This window comes from Dendrobates tinctorius, unplaced genomic scaffold (genome assembly GCF_039654945.1).
Source record: "Dendrobates tinctorius isolate UK_male_01 unplaced genomic scaffold, ASM3965494v1 ptg000107l, whole genome shotgun sequence".
Classification (NCBI taxonomy): Eukaryota; Metazoa; Chordata; class Amphibia; order Anura; family Dendrobatidae; genus Dendrobates; species Dendrobates tinctorius.
The window spans coordinates 32182505-32204358 of NW_027361775.1; the positions used below are offsets into that span (position 1 = coordinate 32182505).

Below are 21854 nucleotides of genomic sequence, written 5' to 3' on the forward strand. Positions count from 1 at the left end.
TGGATATTCAGCGGATTTTCTGTCCATAGGTCAAGGAAATAAACCCTCCGAGTATTACATTAGAGAAATGAATGAGATTTTGTCAAATCTCATCACACATAGCGGAAAAAAATCCGCATGAACAAAGCTTTGCAGTGAAGACTTAAAATCCGCAGCCCTTCAATTCATATTGCAGATTTGTACAGGGCATTTCATCCTTTGTCATGCTGAAGGTGAAATCTGAGGTAATTCCATAAAACATGTATATTTTGCTGTGGATCTGTTGTAGATGTGAATCAGCCCTTTGTGAACATATCTTATTATTAGTATCGGAAATACTTTACCATGTGCTTTACGTCTTCTTACAGTGGGAGTCCGTGACAAACCTATCCAACTGTATAACATTGTATCATCTATCCCGATTATTCGTGTTTCCTCCACTTCCACTTTGGCTGCTGGGCAGCAGCGCGCCTTTGATGCTCGTCACGCATGTCAGCACCATTCCTGTTTTTCGCCAGGGACTTTTGGTGCTGTTTTATAAGGGAGCCATGGGGTTAATTTTGGTCTAGGTTTTGATCACTCTTTCCTGAGAGCTCTGCGTGGGGCAGGGAGCTATTTAAACCCCTGAAGCTCTGACTCCACTGCCAGTCAATAGTATTGCTGTCCTGGTGAATACTGCTGTGCTCCAATTCTAGGCCTGATTACTCCTCTTTTTTGGCCTGGGCTTGACCATTTTGTCCCGGATATGCCCTTTTGGTTTTGAACCTGCTTGATGGCCCTCCTTGCCAGCTTGTGCCACTGAATAGCATCTGGCTCTGTGGCCCTTGTCCAGGACCCCTCTGTAAGTGCATATCCTTATACAATGGTTAAAGGGTGAAGGTCAGGGGAACCCTTGTGCTCTGGGAAACAGAGAAGCTTGCGCCAAGCCTGATCGTAGTAGCCATTTTGCAGGTGCCAGTTGACTACAAAGAGTCCTTGCGCGACAAACAACAAACGTACAAGTGTACATGCAGCATTTGGGCTATGCATCCAGTATACAATATTGTGGCAGAGCTACAACAGCTTTCCATATGGACGTATACAGGAGATATGTCCTAACTTGCCTGTCATTTCATACATATTACCAATGGTGTGCCTAATGTATTAAAAAAAGGGTCTCGAGGGATAAACATCTTGATGGCTTTTCATTTCTAATATGGTTCTGGTATTGAATTCTGATTGTTCCAAGGCTGTAGCGGGGGATCAATAGGAATCTTTACATGATGTCATTTGCTCAACTCAATTTCATGAAGCGCAGCCTGTAATATCAGATATTTCAGAATTAACCTGTTCATGACTAGTGTTTAGCTTTTCTACAAAGTAGAAAACCTTATAGGGTATGTGCACACGCTGCGGATTCTGCTGCGGATCCGCAGCGGATTTGGCCCTGTGGATCCGCCGCAGAGTCTGCTGCGTTGTACAGTACTATTATAACCTATGGAAAATGGAAACTGCAGTGCACACGGTGCGGAATTTTCCACGCGGTTTTTGCTGCGGTTTCCAATCCGCAGAAAGAATTGACATGTCATTCTTTTCTGCGGATTCCGCTGCGGTTTGCCATCTCCTCCATTGTAGAGGTGATAAACCGCAGGCTAATCCGCACCTACCTGGGGATTTTGCAAAATCCACGTGGAAAAATCTGCAGACCAATCCGCAGCGTGTGCACATAGCCTTAGGTGATTTCAACAGCAGGCAAGCAGACATGTCTCAAAGACTAAACAGACTAAGGCTATGTGCACAACTTACGGAATTCCCGCGAAGTTACTGCGGGAATTCCGGAATTCCATTCCGCGGGAAAAACCACATTTTAAATTCCTGCGATTTTCCCGCGGAAAAACTAGCAATTTGCAATCGTAATTAGCTTGCAGAACACTAGCGTTTTCCAAGCGATCTGTAGCATCGCTTGGAAAACTGATTGACAGGTTGGTCACACTCGTCAAACATAGTGTTTGACGAGTGTGACCAACTTTTTACTATTGAGGCTGCCTATGCGGCATCAGTAGTAAAAAGATCTAATGTTAAAAATAATAATAAAAAAAAATAAAAATGGAGTTTTTCTCACCTTCCGACGTCCCGCGCAGCATTCCCGATCATCGCAATGCTGCCGGCTGGTCCCGTTCCCAGTGATGCATTGCAGCAATGACCTTTGATGACGTCGCGGTCTCGCGAGACCACTACGGTATCACGGGACCGCAACGTCATCAAAGGTCATTGCCGCAATGCATCACTGGGAACGGGACCTGCCGACAGCATAGCTGAAGCCTGGTGACGCTGCGCGGGACATCGGAAGGTAAGAATATGACGACTTTTTATTTTAATTCTATTTTGTACAGGGATATGGTACCCTGAGCCCGGAGGACAGTGGGTGCCATCCGCAAATGTTCTGCTTACTTTTCGCATGGTGGGCACAGCCACATGCGGAAAGTAAGCAGAACAATGCAATCCTAAGGGTGCAGAATTGCCGCGATTCCGCAAAATTAATGAGCATGCAGTGTATTTTTCTGCGATGCGATTCCGCCGCCGGAAAATCTGCAGCATTAGCACAGCATTGCGGAATCCCATAGGCAAAAACGCGAGTTAAAAACCGCCGCAAAAACACAAAAAAAAAAGCAACGTGTAAACGCAGCCTAAAGCTACTTTGGAAACCAATAAGAAGGGATAAAATCACTGTTAGAAATGATTAGCAGAGTGTAGGTAACAACTGAATACACACAAGAACCCTGGACACATGGCATGAATGCGAGCGAAGCCCAACCGGGAAAACTAGCAAAAAGTCATTATCAAAATTTTCAATTCGGACGTAAAATGTGTATTCAGTGAATACCAAAAACCTACAAAAAATCTTTTCAGTAGCAGCTGCCTATCTCTCTAATGGGAAAGTCTGCCTTCACAAAATACAGATTTTACCTTAGAATTGAGAATTTTGATAATGGCTGATCAGTTCTGGCAGAGAAAGAAGCACATTTCTCTAATAAGATATATTACAAAGTTGCTAATTTTCATGTGTACTACTGATTTATGAAATAAAAATTAAAACAATTGTTACCCCTTTAAACGTATAAGTCTTTCACCTGTGTAGCCAGGTAGCACACTATGTACAGTTCTGTCTCGTCATCCCCACTGAATGCAAGAAGGTCGGTATAGTTCTATTGGAGCACAAATGTCCTTCTTTTACACATCAGGGCAGAAGGAGATCAGCTCAAGTGGACGAAGCAGGACTTCTAGGAGAACTACGGAGTAGTGAGATGTACAGTTAATTATCACTGCTATGGGCTCACCTGGTGATGTCGATTTAGAGGGTGAGCAGCAGAACCTGGGCCGATAGAACAACGGAGCAAGTCACAAGGAGCGTAATCCACAAAAGGTCATTGCTAAAGAAGCTGGCTGTTCACAGAGCACTGTATCCAAGCATATTAATGGAAAGTTGAGTGGAAGGAAAAAGTGTGGTAGAAAAAGGTGCACAAGCAACTGAGAAAAACGCAGACTAGAAAGGATTGTTAAGAAAAGGCCATTCAAAAATTTGGGGGAGATTCACAAGGAGTGGAATGCTGTTGGAGTCATTGCTTCAAGAGCCACCAGACACACACACACACACACACACGTATCCAGGACTTGGGCTACAAATGACGCATTCCTTGTGTCAAGCCACTCATGACCAATAGACAAAGCCAGAAGCGTGTTACCTGGGCAAGTAAATTTTGCATTTTATTTGGAAATCAAGGTCCCAGAGTCTGGAGGAAGAGTGGAGAGGCAGACAATCCAAGCTGCTTGAGGTCTAGTGTGAAGTTTTCACAATCAGTGATTGTTTGAGGAGCCATGTCATCTGCTGGTCTAGGTCCACTGTGTTTTATGAAGACCAAAGTCAGCGCAGTCATCTACCAGGAAATTTTAGAGCACTTCATGCTTCCCTCTGCCAACAAGCTTTTAGGAGACAGAAATGTCATCCTCCAGCAGGACTTGGCATGTGTCCACACTGCCAAAAGTACCAATACCTGGCTTAAAAACAACAGTATCACTGTGTTTGATTGGCTAGCAAACTATCCTGACCTCAACCCCATAGAGAATCTATGCAGTATTGTCAAGAGAAAGATGAGACACCAGACCCAACAATGCAGATGAGCTGAAGGCTACTATCAAAGCAACCTGGGCTTCCATAACACCTCAGCAGTGCCATAGACTGATTGCCTCCATGCCACGCCGCATTGACGCAGTAATTGATGCAAAAGAAGCCCCGACCAAATATTGAGTGCATTAACTGAACATACATTTCAGTGGGCCAACATTTCAGATTTTAAAATAATTTTTCAACCTGATTTTATAAAGTACAGTATTCCAATTTACTAAGACAATGACTTTTGGGTTTTCATTGGCTGTAAGAAATAAACACTTGAAATAGATCACTCTGTTTGTAATGACTATATACGGTAATATATGAGTTTCACTTTTTGTATTGAAGAACTGAAATTAAATTTTTGATATTCTAATTTTGTGAGAAGTACTTGTAGGTGAATTGGAGACTAGCTTGTTGTGATGTATTACCTTAATTGCAGTGAGAGAGGCGTGAACAATGTTAAGCACAATCTGGAAACTTGATTTGAAGAAATAGGTGTGGACTACACCAAGGTAAGCTGGACTGAGCTTGGAAATAACATTGGTAGTGTAATGGAAGTTGCTGGAGGATATCAGGCACCCAGCTGGAGCTTGAGCTAAGTGAAAGATTAAGCAACTGCTAACAAGCACATGGTTGCTGAGACCAATGCTATCTCAATACTCAGACAGCACATGGCTGGCTTTCAATGAACTTGGGTGATAATATCACCACAGTAACCTGACATCATAAGCACAAAGGGAACTGGACAGAGGAAAAGGTACCATGGCTCGATGCCTGATCCAGTGAGAAACGATCACAAAACTGGACCAACTGTGTTTTAGATTGCGGATTTTACAGTGGTCCACAGTTCTAGCTCTAATATACTGTGTATGTATTGGTTGCATTGTGGCAGAGCTCTGATGATGTCAGATTTCAGCCCTGTACTTTTATATCGCCCTCTTTATATCTTGTATTATGGGGCGTGTACAAATGAACAGATGACATCAGAGGAAGTATTACCTCAATAAAAGCAAATAAGCTCACCAATGGGTGCACCACTCACACTTTGTGATCGGTAATGAGTTGTTTCCCCTGTGAAATTTCTTTAGCACCCAGACTTTCAGATGTTCACAAATAACAGGTACAGCAATACTCGCCTTCCCCTGCACCAACGATGCCTCTCCGCCTATTAACAGGCTGGAGCACTGATGTCCCAACTACAGCGTACGTTTCTTGTATTTTTGATGGGTGACATTCCATGTATTTCCCTCTGACAGCTTCACTCTTATCTCATCCATTGAGCCTCACATGTTTTCAGCCAAGAAAGTGGTTCTTAATATTATAAGGCAGTGATTGTAAAATGATTGAAACAAAAGCTGACTCTTGTTAGAAGAAATAATTAATTCATTAACCGGTTACATGTTTACAAGGAGAATCCTCCTCATAGGAGGCAGTGGAACACTGTACAGTATGTACGTTGTGTCGCCGTCTTTAACTCCAGCTGCCTGCCTAATGCTGCTCTGCCTCTTCCTTGTTAGTTAATTACCACTAATGGAAAGAGAGGGATTGCTGGCAGACAGCCAGGGAAATCACAGGCAAGTTGGGAAAAGTTTCATAAATTTAGTGTAAGTATCAATTTCAGAGCTCGCTGTCAGGGGAGGAGTATATATATGTAGATGTTGTTTGAAGGGCAAATGCAAAAGAAGAAAAGAAATTGCACACTCAGAGAAGGGAGTCAGTGCCAGAGCGAAGCAGGGGGAGATAGAGGAGGGAGAGCCATTTCTTTAGACACTCAGATCTTTTATTAGATTTATAGCATGGTGCTAAGATTGTGTATGGGTGAAAGCTAAAGAAGCCTGGACTCTATAACCTCAGATAAAATCTGCATTTGTGATGCTTAAGGCTGTGTACCCACCATTGAGTTTTTAACGATGTGCATTTTCGCTGTGCCAAAAATGCAGCATCATACAGATCCAGCAAAGTCGATATGATTTAGTGACATCTCGTGCCCTCTCTACTTTTCATTTACTGAGCGCAAACTGATCTCTGATTGATATGTTTCTATTATGTGCAAATTGTCCTATAGACTGAGACATGAGAAACCGAAAATCTGCATGTAAAAATCGCACATGAGTATTTAGTGCGTTTCTAAGGAGGAAAGCGCATGTAATCCACACATGACTAAATCAATGAAATTTTGTCAAAGCCAAATACCTAGAACCATCAAAAAGAAAGCAGATATATCTGAAACATGGCATACTAACGAGACAAAAAACACAGTGTCAAAAACGCGTGCAAAAAACACTCAAAAACGCAATGAAAAATCGCAAGTACCCTAAGTTACATAATAGGTGCAGAAAATCTACATCATCAAGAGCTCATTGTGGGAACATAGCCTGAGTGTACGGATTAGATCTTTCCTGGTATTGCTAAAAAAAAAAAAAAAAAACACCCATTAAATCAATGTATATTTACCATATGCTATGTACTATAACTTTCGGCATGAAGGTATTGTGAGGGCCTCATTTTGCCGTGGTTTCCCAACATTGTGGTATAAATGTAATAGTGCCAAAAGAAAATGCAATACAAGCCCAACGTGTGACCTTAGATGAACAGTTTTGGAACTGTCTAAAATGATATGTAACCTAGAGCTAAATAATTAAATTTGCTGACAAAGTATTGCAATTTGTCAAAGATTTCTTCAGATTACTTTCTTTTTAGGGTGGGATACAAGGCAAAGAAGACGACACGGATAATAGGAAAGGTATTTTATCAATAGTGTCCCTCACATCAAGTGGTCAGATGTCTCCAAGAGGAGTAAAACAGTGTGAGAAAGTAGATGTAAGAAGTGATCAAGGGACACTGCGGCCCCAAAGAGTGCGCTGGAGTAGGGGAAGCCAAGTAATTTAGCAAGGCACGTGCCTCAAACTGAACTTGGCCCATTTTTTAGCCAATGTTCAACACAGCAAGAAATGTACTTATGTCTGACACTGGAGTACAATTCTGATGTAATTTTTTGGAGTTCATTGGGCCACTGTGCTTGTCCACGTCCTCTCTGGGCTAAGCTCCATCCACTTTTTGAAAAGTTATGAGTTAGCCGGGATTGGTGTATAAGCAGCAAAATCACAATGTTTTTGCGCCCAACAAAACTGATAAAATAGGTTGTGATATTTCACACAGGTTTATGAGAAAATTCTGGTGAAATCTATATCGGGGCCTTCATCTGAAACTGTTGTGCAGAACTGTGGTTGGCACTTTGAGGGGCACTGTGCTTTTTACTGAGCTTTCCCTTGTAATCTGCTTACACAGAGGTACATTCTGATCCAGACTAATGACTGAACTAATACAGAGCTCAATACTCAGCTAGGTACCATACATCAGAGAATTTGCACCTCCCGCTGCACACACATTATTGTAGCAGTGATCTAGAGATGCCTTTATAGAAAATTACAGACATTTTTCAATGTACCTGAAATTTGGCGCCGAGGCCCATTCCAGTGCCACACAGGCAAGACCCACAGCGGCATACACCAGCATGAAGAAAATGGTCACAATTGCGGCAATGGTGTTCACTTTCCCAGCAAACAGCACCAGCTAAAAGACAAGTAAAAGCATTATTAGACATTATAGACTGGCACAGGCAGAAAAGTTATTTGAGGCGACAAGCCTAACAAGGGGATGATATAAGGGTCTGATGAACTCACTTTTTATTCCCCTCCCCAGATCTCAAACATCGGACAACTAAATGGAGACATAAATAGACCTGCCACGCGATAATCCTCTCCCAGTTATGGTCGGTGATGCCGGGCGCTGAGCATTGCACTCCTTATCTACGGTAGTAAGCGTTCATGTACCGCATTGTGGCTCTGTGAGGCTAGGTTCACATTAGTGTTTGTGTGCGCAGTGTTTCGTCTGCATGCGCAAACGCAAGTCAAAACGCATACAAATGCATGTTAACACTGCGTTTTATATCTGCATCAGCTTACGCATGACGGCAAAAAAACCCAGCTGCGTTTGCATGCGTTTGTGTTTTTTCAGCGCATGCGTTCGGAAAATTTCCTTGACACAAGCCACACCCAGTGGGCATGTCTCATTTCCCAGTACATGATTATGTGAAAAACGCATGCGTTTCGGACACATGCATACGCATGCGTTCCCATAGACAGTAATGCGTTTATCTGACGCACGAATGCGCATATTTGACGGATTTTTGCCACTTCCAAAAATCCAACATGTTGCGTTCGCCGGACCCCGCCGCACATCGAAAAACAACGCATGCATACGCTGACGCATGCCCCTGCGTACACCATATTATACATAGGGAAACATGACGCATACGAATTGCTGCGGATGAAACGCTGCGCAAACAGACGCAAATGTGAAACCAACCTAAACCCGCCAAGTTCACATAAACCATATTTTCTGTCCAAATGCTTTCTGTGAGACATGGACAGCATCCAGATCAATGTGATTCAAAGGGGCAGAGCGGAGGAGACATTTTTTTTCTCAAATGAATCTGCTTGTGCATCAGTCTGTGCATTGAATGAGACTCACCCAAAACAGATTCCCTACAGAGACATAGAATAGTACAGATACATTGCAAGTCTTTACCGTAGGAAGCTGTAAATGGTCTTGTAAATTATTAATAGCTGCCGTTGCATAAACTGATTGCACAGACAGCATATGGATGACAAATAAGGAAAAAAATCATTTGAGTTTTCAGAAACGCAGAAGATATTTTTTATATGCTGCTGTGAACTTAGTCTGATAGGGAACTGTAATACGGCACCCAAACACTTTTATAACTAGTATACCTTTATTTATGGAAAAATCAAGCCCTTTCTCATTTAAAGGGAATCTGTCACCAAGTTTTTGCCACCTAATCTGAGAGGGTATAATGTAGATAAAGAGACCTGAATCCAGCGATGTGACCCTTACTGGGCTGCTTGTTGTAGTTTTGATAAAACCCACTGTGTTATCAGAAGAGGATTATCACTAGAGGACTAGTAAACATGCTGCCATGTTGTCCAACATGATAATGAGCTGTGTAATCTCGCCTCATCACTGATTCTGCCTATGCACAGTGTACACAAAAAGCTACCAATCAGTATTGTGGACAGGGTTATACAGAGTTCAGCATTCAGAGAACAGGTAGATCTGCAGCAGAGAAAACAGTCATTTATCAAAAATATAACATGCAGCCCAGTAAGTGATACATCAATGGAATCAGGGTCTCTGTCACTAATTAATGCTACTCTCAGATGGGGTAGCAAAAATATGGTGAGATTTCCTTTAATGGTATACAAAGGTATTCCCCCATAGAGTCAAAGGGGGATTCCTAAATAATGTATATGCGCTCTAATAGAGCTACATCCGCCATCAGCTGCTGCATCCAGATTGAGAATGAAGGAGTGGACGCCATATTAGTCAAAGTTGGAGAATATATCTTTGTTGCTGCATACTATGACGCCAAACAGAAACAATATATGTGTGGATACTGTATATACTTTTAGCTACCTAATTATTTGTTGATTACATATAATTTTTTGTCCTTGGTCCTGTCTTTTTCTTTGTGTCTACATCACAGACTTACTATTTTTAGCTATTGACTCTACTTTATATATTGTTCATTCATTGTTATTTTTATCTTTTTGAGATTTGTAATCTCAATACCTTTATAATTGATGTATTTCATTTGTGTTTGATTTTTGGGGATATTCACTCCTTTCTCTGTAGGATTTATCCATTTGGGAGTTCCCTGCTATTTTTGAGGGACTATGGTTCTTTTACATATCCAAAAAAAATCTCTCTCTCTCGCCAGCGTTTCCTTAAAATTTCCTCATTTTCAGGATCCGTCTAAAAACGGATCCTGTGCCATCCATTCACATCAGTTGAGAACGGATCCGCTTGTCTGCCTTTTCGGCGGATTGTAACTGATGCAAATAACTGAAGTGTGAAAGAGGCCTAAATAAGTCTTAGATTAAAAGTATTTCAGGTACTCCGAAAAGCTTTCATGGTCAGGGAACTGGATGGAAGATATGGATAACCCATACAGGCAGATACTTGATTGTAATGGGAATATATACACTAGTATTTGATACACAGCAGATTTTGTAAGCTTTCCCACCTACAAAGAATGGAGAGGTCTGTTATTTTTTTATCGTATGTACACTTCAACTGTGAGAGACAGAAGGAAAAAAAAAATCCAGAAAATCACATTGTGTGATTTTTACATAATTGATTTGCATTTTATGAAATAAGTATTTGAAACAATACTAAATCAGAACATAATATTTGGTACAAAAACCTTTGTTTGCAATTACAGGTCAGACTTTTCCTGTAGTTCTTGACCAAGCTTGCACACACTGCAGCAAGGATTTTGTCCCACTCCTCCATACAGATCTTCTCCAGATCTCCAGCTTTCAGGATTGTCGCTGGGCAACATTGAATTACAGCTCCCTACAAAGGTTTTCTATTGGGTTCAGGTCTGGAGACTGACTAGGCCACTCCAGGAACTTGTAATGCTTCTTACGGAGCAACTCCTTGGTTACCCTGGTTATATGTTTCGGGTCATTGTCATGCTGTGTGACCCATCTTCAATATAGAGGGAAGGAGGTTGTTGGCCAAAATCTTGCATGACCCCATCTATCCTCTCTTCAATAGAGTGCAATCACCTGCGCTCTTTGCAGAAAAGCATCCCCAAAGTATGATGTTTATCTCACCATGCTTCATGGTTGGGACGCTGCTCTTAGGGTTGTACTCATCCTCCTTCTTCCTCTAAACACGGCGAGTGGAGTTGATACCACAAATTTCTATTTTGGTGTCATTTGACCACATGACTTTCTCCCGTGCCTCCACTGGATCATCCAGGTGGTCATTGGCAAATGGCCCTGGACATGTGCTGGCTTGAGAAAGGAGACCTTGCGTGCCCTGCAGGATTTTAGTCCATGAGGGCGTAGTGAGTTACTAACGGTAATATTTGAGACTCTGGTCCCAGCTTTCTTCTTGACCATGTCCCTTGGGTAGTTATTATTTATTTATATAGCATCATTGATTCCATGGTGCTGTCCATGAGAAGGGGTTACATACAAATTATAGGTATCACTTACAGTAAACAAACTTACAATGACAGACTGATACACAGGGGAGAGGACCCTGCCCTTGCGGGATTACATTCTACAGGATGGTGGGAAAGGAGACAGTAGGTTGGGGGGTTGCAGCAGCTCCGGTTCTGGTGAGGCGGTAGCTCCGGTAGTGGTGTGGAGGCAGCAGGGTCATTTCAGGTTGTAGGTTTTCTTGAAGAGGTGGGTTTTCGTTACGTCTGAAGGATAAGAATGGAATGTGGTCGATAGTCGGAATTCCAGAGGATGGGGGATATTTGGGAGAAGTCTTGGAGGTGATTAGGAGAGGAGCGAATAAGTGTGGAGGAGAGAAGGAGGTCTTGGGAGGACCGGAGATTACATGAGGGAAGATATCGGGAGATTAGTTCAGAGATATATGGAGGAGACAGGTTAAGGAATGCTTTGTAGGTCAGTATTAGTCATTTGAATTGGCTACGCTGAAGGAATGGGAGCCAGTGAAGAGATTTGCAGAGGGGAGAAGCGGAGGAGTAGCGAGGAGAGAGATGAATTAGTCAGGCAGCAGAGTTAAGGATGGACTGAAGAGGTGCGAAAGTGTTAGCAGGGAGGTTAAAATAGAACTCCTTGGCCACAAATGATTAAAGGCATGTGTGGAGAAAAAAGGGCACAGAATTTCAGGAAAAGAACATCTCACCAACAATTACTCATGAGGTTGGATCAATCATGCTTTGGGGTTTTGTTGCAGCCAATGGCACAGGGAATTATTCACGGGTTAAGGGAAGAATGGATTCAATTAAATTTCAACAAATTCTTGATGCAAACATAACAACATCTGGAAAAAAAGCTGATGCTAAAAAGAGGATGGCTTCTATAAATGGATAATGATCCTAATAACATGTCATAATCTATAGTATACTACCTCAAAAGGCGCAAGCCGAAGGTTTTACAATGGCCCTCACAGTCCCCTGATCTGAATATCATTGAGAATCTGTGGCTAGACCTCAAAATAGCAGTGAATACAAGACGACCCAGGAGTCTCACACAACTAGAAGAATTTTTCAAGGAAGAATGGATGAAAATCCCTCAAACAAGAATTGAAAGACTCTTGGCTGGCTACAAAAGGCACTCACAAGCAGTGATACTTTCAAAAGGGGATGCTACTAGGCACTAACCATGCAGGGTTCCCAATCTTTAGCACTGGCCCATTTGCCTTTTTGTAATTTTTAAAATATAAAAGATGAAAATATTTTTTTTGCCTAAAATACAAAGGAAATGTGTCATCTTTAACTTTAGGCCTTGTAGAGATCATTTCATTTTCAATTTGCTTAACTGTTCACAAAAACAGTCATTTTGACCAGGGGTGCCCAAACTTTTACAAAACTAAGCACATATGTTAGGGCTGTAACAGACCTATTGACAATCCTACCGTTTTGTAAAAGATATGTCATACAACTCCATATAATACTTATGAGGCAGTGCTGATCCTAAATAGACCTAAATGGGTTGGGATTCGGGGCACACGGACATTTCCATGGAGGAGCAATGGAGAAGAAAGAAGAATTGGATAAATAAATAAATTAATGAAAAAATATAGCAGTGCCACATTGTGTCTGGAAGAATAGACATATTTAAGTAAAGTCGACAGAGGTGATTTATCTGCCACGTTCATGGCCATAACCCATCGTCTGCACACTCTGGACCTCAGTCCAGGAGCATCATGCTAGATGTTGATGACTCTTTAACTGAATAACAGAGTGCGGAGAGCAGACACCATCTATCAGAATAAAGCGAGCTCTCCCTGCTACCGCAATCCTATTTATTCAGAAAATCAGTTCCAGTGCACAGGGATTTGTGGAGAAATAGAATTTCTCTCCGCAGGAAGACAAGGTGAGAAGCCTGATAAAGAGCAATATGTTTATTAAGTACCTGACAAAGGAGATACCATAATTACTGCAGTTAAAGAACTCTCCGAGCCCAAATACTGTGTAAATCATAGGCTCTTAGAGGTGATGCAGCAGTGTATTCACAGGCCATATACTAGGCATTAATTTGTATATAATGTATTTTATACATGCTGTTCCTAATCTAGAACATACAGTTGTGTGAAAAAGTGTTTGCCCCTTCCTGATTTCCTATTCTTTTGAATATTTAAGATTTTTTTGGTGATCTGAAACATATTAGACAAAGAAAACACAAAATGCAGTTTTTAAATGAAGGTCTTTATTATTAAGGAAAAGAGAAATCCAAACCTACAGGGCCCTGTGGGAAGAACTGATTGCCCCCTAAACCTAATAACAGCAGTAACTGTAGACTGTGAGCCCTCTCAGGCAGGGTCCTCTCTCCTTCTGTACTTGTGTGTCCCTTGTCTTGCACATGTTTATTGTACTTGTCTATATTTCCCCTTTTCCCATGTAAAGCACCATGGAATAAATGGTGCTATATAAATGTATAATAATAATAATAATAATAATAATAATAATAATAATAATAACTGCAATAAAGTGTTTGCGATAGCTGGCAATGAGTCTTTTACAATACTCTGGAGGAATTTTGTCCCACTCATCTTTGCAGAATTGTTGTAATTCAGCCACTTTGAAGGTTTTCCGAGCATGAACCACTTTTTTAAGGTCATGCCACAGCATCTCAATCGGATTAAGGTCCTTACTTTGAATAAGCCACTCAAAAGTCTTAATTTTGTTTATCTTAAGCCATTCAGTGGTGGACTTGTTGGAGTGTTTTGGATCATTGTCTTTCTGCATAACCTAAGTGCGCGTCAGCTTGACTTCACGGACAGATGGCCAGACATTCTCATTCTGGAATTTTTGGTAGACGGCAGAATTCAAGGATCAATTTACCACAGCAAGTCTTCCAGGTACTGAAGCAGCAAAACATCCCCAGACCATCACACTATAACCACCATATTTTACTGTTGGTATGATGTTCTTTTCCTGAAATGCTGTGTTATTTCTATGCCAGATGTAATGAGACATATACATCACAAAAAGTTCAACTTTTGTCTTGTCAGTCCATAGAGTATTATCCCAAAAGACTTGGGGATCATCAAAATGTGTTCTGGCAAAACCGAGATGAGCCTTCATATTCTTATTCCTCAGCAGTGGTTTTCATCTGGAACTCTGCCATGACCAGTCCCTTTCTAGTGGTAGAGTCATGAACACTGACCTTAACTGAGGCAAATGAGGCCTGCAGTTCCTTGGATGTTGTTGTGGGGTCTTTTGTGACTTCTTGGATGAGTCGTCGCTGCGATCTTGGAGTAATTTTGGTCGACCGGCCACTCCTGGGAAGGTTGACCACTGCGTGTTTTCGACATTTGTTGATAATGGCTCTCACTTTGATTTGTTGGAGCACCAAAGCTTTAGAATTGGCTTTATAACCTTTTCCAGACTGATAGATCTCAAGTAATTTTTTTCTCATTTGTTCCAGAATTTCGTTGGATAGCGGCAGAATGTCTAGCTTTTGAGGATCTTTTGGTGTATGTCTCTGTCAGGCAGGTCAGTTTAAGTGATTTCTTGATTGCAAGAACAGGTGTGGCAGTTAGCAGGACTGGGTGTGGCTAGGGAATTTATTCTCCGTTTCCCAAAGATCAGATAAATCACAGTTAATTTATCTTTTAAGGGTAAGGGCGGGGTGGAGGGGGGGTCGGGTTCAATCACTTTTTAACCTAGAGCTCCGTAGGTTTCGATTTCTTTTCTCCTTAATGAAGACCTTCATTGAAAAACTACATTTTGTGTTTACTTGTGTTATTTTTGTCTAATATTTATATTTGTTTGGTGATCTGAAACATTTAAGTGTGACAAACATGCAAAAGCATAGGAAAACAGGAAGAAGGCAAACGCTTTTTCACACCACTGTATAGAACGATGGTTACAGATGGTTACTGCTTTTCATGTATATCTTAAGAAGTTGTCCTCTATTCTTATAATAATGACTTATCCTAGAGATAGTGGATGTTCAACTCCCACCATTCACAATGATCAGTTGTTATATATGTAAACAGTGTACAGGGCGGAACACCATAGCCTTGTACACTATGTAGCGCTCGTTTATGGGTAGTGCAGACCAGTTACTCTTGAAAAGAATAGAAGCTGCTCTGTAGTACAAGGCATCAGCTACTACACAGTGTAGGAAGCTGTGCGGTTGCATTCTGCTCACTGACTACATCCAGCCATCACTGGAGTTGATAACAATTGACTGGTGGTGGAGGGCGTCAGGCCACTACTGATCTGATATTGATGACTTATCCTAAGGGCAGTTGCAGACAACTGTATTATCGGTCTGAGTGTGATCCAACAAAACATTGGATAGCACTCGAAACAGTTATGCTATGGGGCAATGCATGTTTTTCCCTCGGACAGATATTCGGATCACGCTCGGCCATGCAAGTCAATGAGTTTGTGAAAATTTCTTCTGCTCACCCGAGAAAATCGGAACACAATTTGATCTAGTTCTGATCAAACTCTGATCAGATTCTGATTAACATAACTGATTTGATTTTCTCAGGTGACCAAAAATACACTCGTTGACATGTAGCTAGAGGATAGATAATGAGTGCCAAAAGTGAATAACATGCCAAAAGTGAAAAAAAAAGTTTTTAAAAATATAAAAAAAATTAAAAAAAATATAAAAGTTCAAATCACCCCCCTTTCGCCCCATTTAAAATAAAACAGTAAAAATAAAATCAAACATACACATATTTGGTATCGCCGCGTTCAGAATCGCCCGATCAGAATCGCCCCAATCTATCAAAAAAAAAAAAAAAAGATTAACCTGATCGTTAAACGGCGCAGCAAGAAAAAAAGTCAAAATGCCAGATTTACTTTTAATGTCGGTTGCCATGACATTGCATTAAAATTCGGGGCGTGGCTTGGACATGGAGCTGTGAGGCTGCATCTTTGCTGAGCTCCTGTGTGCCTGAGGCCCCTGCAGCGATTAATCAGCTATATCTAGCTCCACTCACCCGTCGTTATGAAGGGCAAGACTGGTCTCCGCTCCCAGGCACCCAGAGAGCTTACTGCGGGTCCCGGAGGTGCCGGTATAGCCAGATATATGTCGGCCCAGGGAGGCGTGGGAAAGAGAACGGCACCCTCGGCAATGGTGGAGGGGAGAGGTGACTCCCCTGTGTGGCTGAATGCACATGGACGCCCTTCGCCTGGGACCACAAGCAAGCAGAAGACTGGAGCTGTAGCAGGGAGGGTGCTGGATGGGGGAGGGAGGACTGCTGCTCCTGTGACCAGCCGTTCACCTCAGATGCAGACAGGAGGGAGTCTGGCACAAAGCACTGGAGAGGTGAGAGCTGGGTCCTGCCCCCCATCCCCCGGTCAGACCATGGCACAGACTGAACAGGCTGAGGACAGGTCTCCTCCTATATTACAGCCCTACCAGACCCAGATAACAGAAGTGGTCCCTTCACTATCATCAGGGGGATATGAAAGTGGGGCTTCTCCCTGTCTGGTGTCCCAGGACAGTGTCCCCCCCACCACTACATCTCATGGCCCCCCTGCACAAGCTCCTTCTAGACCTGTGGGCCCTGATGATTCCATAAATGCTTCAGAGCTGAGAGCGCAGCTGAGTGCCATCCCAACCAGGGCCGATATGGAGGGCTATATTCAGCGCCTGGAAGCGGTGTGCAGGGGTGAAATAGGGTCCCTTAAGGAGGACGTGTCCCACCTTACTACTAACGTCTCTGCATTGGAGGCGAGAGTGGAGTCGCTTTCCTCACAATTACAGAGCCAGCAACAACTTCTGGATCTACACTCGGAGTCTTTTAATATGGTACTAGATATGCTGGAGGACTCTGAGAACAGGAACCGGAGGAATAACATCAGGCTCCGTGGGATCCACGAGTCTGTGGCCTCACGTGACCTTTCCTCGGCCCTTCACGGCATTTTTAAGTCGCTCTTAGGGAAACCATCCACTGAACACATTGAAATTGATCGAGCTCATCGCTCGCTAGGGCCCAGGAACCCAGACATCTAAGCCGAGGGACGTCATATGCAGGATCCACTACTTCCAAACTAAGGATGACATCATGCGTAAGGCGAGGGACCACGATGCTATAGACTTTAATGGATCTGATATTCTTCTTCTGTCTGATCTCTCACGCTTCACCCTGGCCAAACGGAGGGCTCTACGTCCCCTCTTGGAGATGTTGCGGGAAAATAGGATCCCCTATAGTTGGGGCTACCCATTCCAATTGCAAGTACGCAGTGATAAGGGTCTGACAACTTTGAGATCCCCGTCGGATCTCCAGAACTTCAACGCTGCTCTGGGCTTACCATGGTTGCGCTGGGGGACTGGCCTCGCCTCACTGCGTCTGACTTATGGGGACTGCGCCGCGATGGAGGACCTCCTGCTGGGACTATGGGAAAGAGGAAGTGGGGCTCCCGCCGGAGACATGGATCCGTCACTCAGACCAACGACACTTGATCATCTATCCTAGATTATATGTTTTCTATTGTCTTTTGTTCCGCCTGCGGTACCCCTGCATACTGTCGGGCTCCCAAGAGGAGTCTGGTCATAACTTTGGTCAAGTTTGATTAATGCAGGGGGACTAGAGCCATATGTTTGGTAGCGGTTTCATTTTCATCAGATTCTATCTGGGACTCTTGAACGGAGCTCCCAGCATAGCCTATTCAACACTGTTTATGAATGGTTTCCTACTCCGATGGGCACCCCAAATGATGTGCTAACCTGTTGTATTACTTTATAATTCCACTAATTATATCCTAGGCTGACTAACGCTACTTTTTCTTCTAAATTTAGCACTCGGAGATGCCCCTTCGGAGACCCGTTCCGATTGCGTTCACTTCTGCAAATGTATCTGGTTTATGACTCGTCCTGTTGTATTTGTTAATATTGTTTATACTGACAGGTCTACAGACCTACGGGGTGGAGTTTGGATTTCCTTTTTTTGTTTTTTGTTTTTTTTTTTGCTGCAGGGGCTTGGCTGTTGGCTGCTTGCTCTTTGCCCAATCACCTCCCCACTAGGGTGTGTCTGTGACACTACTTCTCAGAGTTTTCTCTGATATTGTTCTCTACACCAGAGACCTAGTGGCCTCTTGGTCTTCTCTTTATTTTTTTTTTCTTTTCGGTCAGTTCTGAACTACTCTCTTTCCTTGGTGCTTTACTTTTACTATCTCTGTCTCTTCCCACCACCCACCCCCCCCTACTCCTTCCTGACCTGATTGTGCCACCTGTGGGCCCGATAGTTCATATGGCATCCCTACAACTCTGCTCACTTAATGTCAGGGGGTTTAATGTCCCCGAAAAACGATCGAGGGTTCTATACGGTATGCATAAGCAACGAGTTGATGTACTTTTGCTGCAGGAGACGCATTTCCGATCAGACAGAATCCCTACGCTTAGCCATAAATACTACACAAAGTGGTTCCATGGAAGTAATTCTGATTCCAAGTCTAAAGGAGTCAGCATTGCATTACATAAGTCTCTCCAGGCTCAGGTTGTCGCCTCTAAGACGGATTCTGGTGGTCGATATGTGTTTCTGAAGCTTAAAATCGCCCACGATCTGTTCACCATAGCTAACATTTATCTCCCCAGTCAAGACCAGGTCCGAGCATGCAGAAAGTACTTGCGGGACCTATCGGCTTTTGCGGAGGGCTACGTGATCATGGGAGGGGATTTCAATATGGTGTTGGACCGCGCTGTGGATTCCTCTTCGGGCAGGTCAGCGGTGTCCCCCTCGCAGATGGAGAGACTACGTCGGGCCCTGATGGACTCAAGGTTGGTGGATGTCTGGAGGTTACTGCACCCCACTGCCCGGGATTATACCTATTTTTCCACAATACACAATTCCTACAGTAGATTAGATTATTTTTTGATCAGCCACGGGCTCCTGTCTTTTGACCCTAGGTCCGACATCGACACGATGTTATGGTCGGACCATGCCCCGGTCTTGCTCTCCCTGCAGTTGCAGAGTCTCGTTCTGAAGGAATGGACCTGGTCCTTAAACCCTGGTCTCCTTGGAGATCTAACGTGTCAGGCGGCCGTGCGAACAGCAATCTCGGACTTTCTAGATTTTCACAAACACGACCCTACGGCTATTCCGTATCAATGGGAAGCTTTGAAAGGAGTCATACGGGGGGTATTTATACAACAAGGGGCCAGACTGGAAACAGAGAGGGAGACTGATATAATGGGTTTGTTGACTCGTGTCCAAGCTTTGGAGATGGACCATAAACGGACTAGAGATGCTTGTGTGCTGACTGATCTCCTCCGGGCACGCTGTGAGTTGAGCACCTTGTTAGACGCAACGTTAGCACGACAGAGGGACCGCTTCCTTAAATTTATGTACAAATATTCTGATAAACCTGGGAGGGCCCTGGCGAGGTTTCTGCATCCCCGTGCCCCTACCACTTATATTCCTACCATGAGATCTGCTACGGGTGAACTGGTCCATTTTCCTGGGGAGATTGTGGACTCGTTCAGAGCATATTACGACTCTCTTTATAATTTAAATGGCCCGTTGTCTGATATGTCCCCCCTCGAGTTTCAAGCATGGGTGGATGATTACATCCGGGATACTGGGCTCCCGCTTATGTCGGTGGAGGAGTCTGAGACCCTGGAGAGCCCTCTTTCAGAGCAGGAGGTTCTCGACACAATAAAATCCTTAGCTAATGGTAAGAGTCCTGGCCCTGATGGATTTTCTGCTGCCTTTTATAAATTGTTTGCAAACTCCCTAGTCCCCTTCATGATCAAACTGTTTAACTCTATCTCGGCCAGCTGTCCCTTTGCCCCCCAAACGCTGATGGCTACAATCACCGTGATTCCTAAACTGGGTAAAGATCCCCTATTATATGCAAGTTATAGGCCCATATCCCTTATTAATGTAGATGTGAAGGTGTTCGCGAAAGTGTTAGCTGGTAGACTGAACCCTGTTCTCCCTGGGTCCATCCATAATGATCAGGCAGGCTTTGTGCCTCACAGGGAGGCCAGGGATAACACGGTGAAGACGTTGCTCCTGACTTCATACATGCGCACAGGAAGGGTACCAGCATGCTTATTATCTATTGACGCTGAGAAGGCGTTTGACCGCCTAGGTTGGCCCTTTCTACGTGCTTCTCTGCAGCAACTAGGAGTGGGTCCTAACATGATGGAGAGGATTTTTGCTCTATATCATAGACCTACAGCCCGTCTCAGAGTTAATGGCACCCTCTCCCTGCCCATTAATATAAGGAACGGGACCCGACAGGGTTGCCCCTCTCTCCTTTACTCTATATCCTCGCGATGGAGCACCTAGCAGTGGCATTACGGAAGACACCCGATGTTGAGGGTTTGCGCATTGGTCAACATGAGTTTAAGATATCCCTATATGCGGATGACTTACTGCTATATATTACCAACCCGACTGTGGCCTTTCCCGTACTTCTCCGAGAGTTCCGTAGGTTCGGGGAGGTCTCAAATTTTAAAGTCAACTACTCCAAGACGGAGGCGCTCAATATCTCCTTGCCTAATGATCTGGTTTCTCAGCTCCAGACGTCCTTTTCTTTTAAGTGGAAGACGGCCGCCTTGAAATATTTAGGAGTCTTAATACCTGCTGACATTAACGCAACATATGCTCTGAACTATGTCCCGCTCCTGCAGAAAACTATCTTGGACCTTAAGCGATATAACAGACCTCAGCTATCTTGGTTCGGACGGGTAGGAGTGATCAAGATGGAAATCTTGCCGCGATTCCTATATCTTTTCCAGACGGCTCCTGTGCAGGTCCCGGATTGCTTTTTCAGGCGCCTGCAATCGGCTATCAATAGCTTTATTTGGGGAACTAGGAAGCTGCGGACTCGGTTCTAGGTACTAGTGAGACCCAAGACTAAAGGGGGGGTAGGCCTCCCTGATTTTAAACGTTATTATCAGGCAGTCTTGCTCTCTAGGATAGTCGATTGGAGGTTTGGCGATGCTCATAAACAGTGGGTGTTCTTGGAGAAACTTTTATCGCCCTCTTCTTTGTATTGGCTACCTTGGCTGGGGGGGATCGGACGCCCGCCTGTGTCAAGTTATGCTCCACTCACACAGGTTGTTCTGAGGTTCTGGGACAGAGCCTACGTGAAATTACGCCTGACCTCTCGATTGAGCAGATTGAGTCCCCTTTTTGACAATCCGGCCTTTCCCCCAGCAATGAATAGATCTACGTTTTTGTGTTGGACGCGACTTGACGAGGTGGTACTGGGTCAGGTGAGGGATAAACTTGCGGGGCTCTCCGATGTGAGGGGGTGGCGGGGCCCTGGTCAAACGACGCCGCTGTCCTGGCTGGAGTTTCTGCAATTGTGGAGCTTCCTTCTCAGTATACCATTAGGGTCGCCAACGCCATTTGAGTCTCTGATGCTCCCTACCGAGGGTCCCTCTCATGTGGTTTCGGCGCTCTATGGCCTGGTCTTGAACTCACTTCCCTCTACTACGCTCGGCTTCATGGAGGCTTGGGAGAGGGACCTGGGGATCACCTTTTCTGAGGCGGATAGTTTAAAAATTTTCACTCTCGCGCACAAGATGACAATGTCCAGTCAGTCGCAGGAAAGGAATTCTAAATTGCTGACGCGCTGGTATAGATGTCCCACACTTCTCCATAGAATTAACCCCGGATACCTGTTGGAGATGTGGATCCGCCGCAGGCTCTATGCTTCATGTTTGGTGGTCCT

General features: G+C 43.8%; 1 protein-coding gene across 1 annotated transcript in view; it reads right to left on the bottom strand.

Moving 5' to 3' along the window:
• LOC141100699 (solute carrier family 12 member 9-like) overlaps positions 1–21854 on the bottom strand; it is a 393180-nt gene that overhangs the window by 149964 nt on the left and 221362 nt on the right. The window contains exon 9 of the mRNA XM_073589335.1: positions 7578–7702. Coding sequence (XP_073445436.1) covers positions 7578–7702 — 125 coding nt within the window. The remainder of the gene's footprint in view (positions 1–7577; positions 7703–21854) is intronic.